The 6,186-nt window shown below is 43.4% G+C and overlaps 1 protein-coding gene across 2 annotated transcripts in view; it reads left to right on the top strand.

Annotated features, from left to right (window-relative positions):
• The first annotated feature begins 936 nt into the window (after positions 1–936).
• LOC116704575 (zinc finger protein 703) overlaps positions 937–6,186 on the top strand; it is an 18,472-nt gene continuing 13,222 nt past the window's right edge. The window contains exons 1-2 of one of the 2 annotated variants that reach the window (XR_004335720.1): positions 937–1,585; positions 2,558–4,417. Coding sequence is in view for 1 of the 2 variants with exons in the window: in XM_032540153.1 (XP_032396044.1) it covers positions 1,355–1,585; positions 2,558–4,087 (1,761 nt within the window). In the remaining variant the exon portion in view is untranslated. Of the gene's footprint in view, positions 1,586–2,557; positions 5,428–6,186 lie in introns of those variants that run through there. The other variant, XM_032540153.1, reaches the window with a different exon arrangement.

A 6,186-nucleotide genomic window follows, 5' to 3' on the forward strand; every position in this document is an offset into this window, starting at 1 on the left:
AACTATTACTTGATTACTTTGATACTAAAAACAACTTGAAAATGTGAGTTTGTTTGGTCAGTTCTGTTAAAACAAGCATCTTTTTTCTATGATTTTTAAACTGATTTATGAATGTTTAGTCAGACATAATGTATCCTTGGGAAGTGAAACCTCACACTGAATATAAAAATGTGTTTTATGAATTAAACTACAACTTTAGATGCAAATTACCCTTCGCTATGAAAACCGAGCATCTTATCTTGTATACCCTTTGCCTTGCTGTGTACTCATCTGCTTGCTGACATCTGAGTGAAGGATGACTCATGTTGACCATATAACTTATTTCCACCGCTCTCTGACTTTGTTCTCTGCACCATTACACTCACAAAAGTGCATTTTTAGTTTTAATAAGGGGTTTATGCATGGCATCCCAGTACACTCATAGGATCCCTCGCTATGAAGTTGTCTGTGGGGGACGTTCCTGCTCATGCCTTAGATCTACGTTTCATGAGCTGGAAATTATAAGTTTCCATTTAGACTAAGCTTAGAGTTTAAATGGTCATATATCAAACATTTGATGTTAAAACTGCAGTCTGAGACTGAACCTTATGATTCAATGCTCATGATTTGTCTTAGTCTTTGTTACTGAAACCTCATGTGAAATCCAATCTCTTCTCTCAGTCATGGCTGACATCTTGGGCAAAAGGAGCCATTCTGTATAATAAGTACTTTTACATTTTGATGCTTTTACTTAAGTTTGAATGCAGGACTTTAACTTGTAACGGAGTAGTTTTTACATTGTAGTTTGTTTTTTTTTTTTTTACTTTTAGTTAAGTAAAAGCTCTGAATGCTTCCTCCGCCACCATGTCAAAAGCTGGCGGAAGGATTGCCACTTTGAGGATGCCGTCGCTCCGCCTTCACGCGCGTCCCTCCCCGCCCATGTCATCGCTGATGCGGCCACCCAGCGGACACTTTGAAGTCCTGCCTGCTGTGATCAGTGCGCAGCTGAAGTCCGGACCGAAAGCACGCATTGGGACGTTTCCTCCCCATACTTGGAATAAATAAAGTAGATCAAGTCTTTTATGCGTTTACAGAAGGTGCACTGTGTCCATTTTGCGCACTGCAATTCCCACTGTGGACTTCTTTTTTGTTTGTTTTTTGGTTTAAGATTGGAGTATAGGAGCCGTGTCGGAAGATCAAGATGCTTCAGACGAACTGAGAAGCTTCTCCGTCCTTCGGGACATTTAAGGACGTCCAGCTGTGTTTGTTTATTTTTTATGGGACGTGGCTGCATGGATTACATTTGTCACCTGTAAACCTTATTTCGGACTAAAAGTAACGCACATCCAACCCAAAGCGCAGCGCCCTCTCACCAATGAAATATCTCCCTTTAGGATCAGTAAGTAAGCCCATCGAGCTCAGTGAGACCAGCGACAGTACAAAGTCTCGTCCCGGTGCTGTGGTCTCTTTGTTGACCCCTCTAGACCCACTCCGCCAGGCGAAGCGGCTTCCCATCCGAGTTCTCAAGATGTTGACTGCGCACTCCGGACACTTGCTACACCCGGAATATTTACAGCCTCTGACGCCCGCACCAGTGAGCATTGAGGTATTTCTTTGTCTTTTTAAAAACATATTTATAGGAAGGACAGTTCTTATGCACCGCAGAGGGGTGAACATGGTTTGCATTGTCATCCGTTATGACAGCAAAAACAAATCCTAATTTAAATTCCTCAGTAGAGAGAATAAAATCCAACTAACATGCTGACGCTTGTCATATTCTCTGCCTCAGTGTGTTGATCATACAAATTACAAAACTGATCTCTTAATCATATTAACGCCCTCAAATAGTGACTGACTTATATGTTTAAATGAGAGCTGGAGCGATTAATAGTTCGTAACAAGCAACTTTTTTCAGCTCATTGTTTCGCTGGTGTTCGTTGCTTTTATGTGAGTGATTTGCTGCTCTATGTGATATAATAAATGAGAGTTAACTGCTTCTTTTTCGGTTTTACACTGTTGGTCCGACAAAACAAACAGGCATTCATTATGGCTTTATCGTTTTATAAAATTACAAAACAAAACAAAAAAGAATTCTCTCTATAACCGCACAGAGCCCAAGGTGATCTCTTCATGTCTTCTTTTGTTGAACCAAAAGTCAAAAATACCACAGATATTCAGTTTATGATATATGTTTATGACATATGAGAAAAAAAGCAGCAAATTAGCTTTTTATGTATTTGCTTAAAATATTTACTGAAACAATGAATTGATTATTTAAAAAAAAAAAACAGTTTTTAAAACAGCAATTTGAAGATGTCCCATGTGATTCTGGGTAATCATACTATTTTTTTCATTTTGTAGCCAAAAGTATTAAACGAGAAAACAGTCAGATTAATTGTTAATTGCTTGCTATTTACTAGTTTAATAGCTACCGTGTACAGGCCTACATACTATACTAATACTACTTACTGTTGTTTTGGTTCGATTTGGCAGAGACCTTGCCTTATTTTGTTGCATAGCTACATGTCTCTGTGCAGAGTCCGATAACAGAGCTAATCAGAATCTATGTTTTTTGTAGCTGGATGCCAAGAAGAGTCCACTGGCCCTGCTGGCACAGACCTGCTCTCAGATTGGTAAACCAGACCCTCCGTCCTCCTCCAAGCTGGGCTCCTCCTGCAGCCAGGGGGACAAGGAGACAAGCAGTCGGTCGTCCGGCTCCAGCTTGAAGCTCGGGGAGCACCGCCCCTCTGGGGAGGACAAGTGTAGCTTCAAGCCCTACAACAAAGGCAGTGGAGACGGTCGCAGAGACGGAGTTACCAGCAGCAGCTCTCACAGCAGCAGTGATAAAGTTGGGTTCAGGGTACCCAGCAATAATGTCACCACTAATGGAAATTCAATCAACGGGCTGCAATCCTATCCGCCCCACGCTGCTTCACCCAGCTCAAGAGCAGGCAGCAGCACCCCACCAGGACACACTCAGCAGCAGCAGTCTCACAAGCAGAGTCAGTCTCCTGGTGGACAGCCTGCGTCACACTCCCAGACTCCTAGTGGAGAAACTGCACATGAGCAGGGCAGTCCCACCAGCACGAGCAGCAATAATCCCAAAAAAGACGCTGACGTGAACAAGAGCCACTCAGACAGTCCACACGACGCAAACTCCAGCCACGTACGAGCCAGCACGAACTGCAGCAACAGCAGCTCTGACGGTGGTTCCAACCATGAGGGAGGTAAAGCAGAGTCTGCCCAGCCTAACCTCCGCCCTGGACGCCTGACTCCCATTTCTCCTTATAAGACAAGCCAACCACTCTACCCCCTGCCCCCCTCTAATATGGGCTACCACGGATCTGTAGTGGGGGCTTACGCTGGCTACCCATCTCAGTTTGCTCCCGGGCTGGACCCGACAAAGTCGGGCCTCGGCATGGGAAGCATGGGAAAGCACCCGAGCTCCAGCCCTCTCACAGGGGCCTCCCCTCCTTCCTTCATGCAGAGTTTATGCAGGGACCCCTACTGCCTAAGCTATCCGGGTGTATCCCATCTCGGCGGAGGCAACTGCAACTCCTGCATCCACGACCCTTCCTCCACCCTCAAATCAAACTTCCCATTGGTGTACCCCTCCCACCCGCTGCACTCCCTCCACCAAAACTCTATGTCGTCCAGCGTGTCCTCCTCCCTCTCACATCCCCTCTACACGTACGGCTTCATGCTCAACAATGATCCCCTCCCTCACGCCTGTAACTGGGTCTCAGCCGGGGGGCCGTGCGACAAACGTTTCTCAACAACCGACGAGCTCCTGGCTCACCTGCGCACACACACAGCCCTTCCCGTGGGAATGGACAGTAAGCTGATCTCTGTATCCTCCTCTGGACCTGCCTCCTGCCACTTTCACCTCCCCCACCAGAGCAGTCCAGGCTCCATGCCCAGCTCCTTCTCTCTCAGGGCGCCCCCCAGCCTGGGATTAGCTCGCTATCACCCCTACAGTAAGGTCCATCTGCCCCCTGGACCCTCCTCCATCTCCCTGCACTCTCTGCCCACCACAGGCCCGTACTACCCTCATTACGCTCTCTACAGTCAAAGACTTGGATCTGCATCTGCTCTGGGCTACCAGTGATACACCATCTACTAACATGTTTAAAGGAATAGTTCGACATTGTGGGAAATACACTTTTTCTTTTTCTAGTCGGATGGGAAAGCTGATACCATCCTACCATAAATTTCTCTTAAAAATAAAAAACTAAACCCATTTAGCTTAGCTTAGCAGAAAGACTGGAAGCAGGAGGAAAAAGCTACCCTGCCTCTATCTAAAGGTAACCACCTACCAGCACCTTTTAAATCTTGTTTGTTTAATACGTAAAAGCGTTAAGTTTCCAGGAAGAAAGGAAGCTACGGCTCCTAGCAAAGAAAAAGACCAGCACGTAACCCCTTGTTAAACACTGAATTTGTGTTTTTTGTAAGTATTAAACAAATAAGTTAAAGCGAGTTTCAGCTGTGCTGCTGGACAAAGCCAGGCTAGCTCTTTCAAGTCTTCGTGCTAAGCTAACTTGGCATACAAAAGTGGTATTATTATTCTTGACTCACTTTGCCAACAGAAAGCCAATAAGCGCATTTAGCAAAATGTCCAACTATTATTTAAAGCCTATTACTTAATGGTGACCTAAGACTGGATTCAAGTGGAACTAGGATGTGGGAGTGCAAGTCCGTGATTATGATTTGAGTGCATCTTCACACTTTCTTTTATACATTATGATTATATATGAGATTTGGTGTTTCTAATCAGGCTCCACTCAGATCAGAGGACACATGTGGCACTTGCATGTCTGCACATTGCTCGGATACTTTTGCAACAGAAATGACTGCCCTTGGGTGACTTCCGCCGCCCCTCGGGCTCAGCAAATTGATGGTTAGATGCTGTGTAATAGCTCCTGGATGTTCAGGGTGCTCTCTGCAAATGATGATGATTTAGTGTGGAAAAATGTAATATGGCAAGGATGGCAATAAGCTGCAGCCGTGGGCTGATGCAAGTCTGGCCACAGTCGCTTTCACCTTGCAAGAGATGCATGCAAGCTTGACACAGCAACTGTTTATTCAGCCCCGTGGTTTGTCATGATTTGTTTTGGTTCCTTATGTTTTGTTTACTCCTACTGAGAAGTTGTATTTATTTTTCACCGGGTATCTGGCTTTCATGTTTATCATATAAATCTGTTCTCATTTTACAATCCTCTAAGCAGACATGATGACAGATGTTGAATATGTCTTAACACTTCTTCGAGAATGAATGTTGAAATCACATCTCTCTCTCTTTCTGAACTCCTCGTTTTTTTTCCCCCATTTATAACAGCAATTCAATAAAAAGGAGATGTGATATTTTTATGTAAAAATTGGAACACCCTGTGGTGGTGTCCAATTAAAGGGGAGGTCATATTTTGTTAAATAAATCACACTGAAGATGTATATTTTGTTGTCTTCATTTCAAGTCCTCTGCTCTTTTATTTTCAGTTTTGCAATGGTAAGGAATCAGAACATCTGCGATAATCATCAAAATATGATTTTGATGATTATCTCAGGTTTGTTGAGGTCAGACATCTGTTGCACTTCACTTTAATGTGTTCTTTTCTTCTTAAAAACCAGGGTAGAGAGGACGTGATGGTTTCCTGTTGAAAATACTCCACACAGCAAACACAATCTGATGTACATACAAGTGATAATAATGATTTACAAAAAAAATCTCCTAAATATTTAATCGACCAGTTTTACCAGTTGACAGAACTCTCTAGTGGTGGTGGAAGAAGTTTTCAGATGCTTTAGGCTACTTTAAATACTAATAACTCCACACTGTGAAAATACTCCACTACAAGTAAAAGTCCTGCCTTCAAAACTTTACTTAAGTAAAGGTACGTATCAGCAAAATGTACCCATTTACTTACTATATCTGATGTTTCAGGATTAATATTCCTACTGCATTGTTTATGTTGCATTTTACTGCTGTAGATGTTTAAGGTCGTGCCTATTTTACCTCCTTTATATACTGTCGGGAAGTTTACTCCACAGAAATGCATCATTATATAAGATCATGTTATGGTTGTAGCGTCACTGTCCTGTGAGAACCACGTATCTCTAAAAAGCTTCATGGTGTCAGAAAAACAGCCCTGTTTTCAGCTTTGTGACGATTGTTTTCCAGCTGATCCAAGAGGCTTTTGAAGACTTTATTTT

This window comes from Etheostoma spectabile, chromosome 16 (genome assembly GCF_008692095.1).
Source record: "Etheostoma spectabile isolate EspeVRDwgs_2016 chromosome 16, UIUC_Espe_1.0, whole genome shotgun sequence".
Classification (NCBI taxonomy): domain Eukaryota; kingdom Metazoa; phylum Chordata; class Actinopteri; order Perciformes; family Percidae; genus Etheostoma; species Etheostoma spectabile.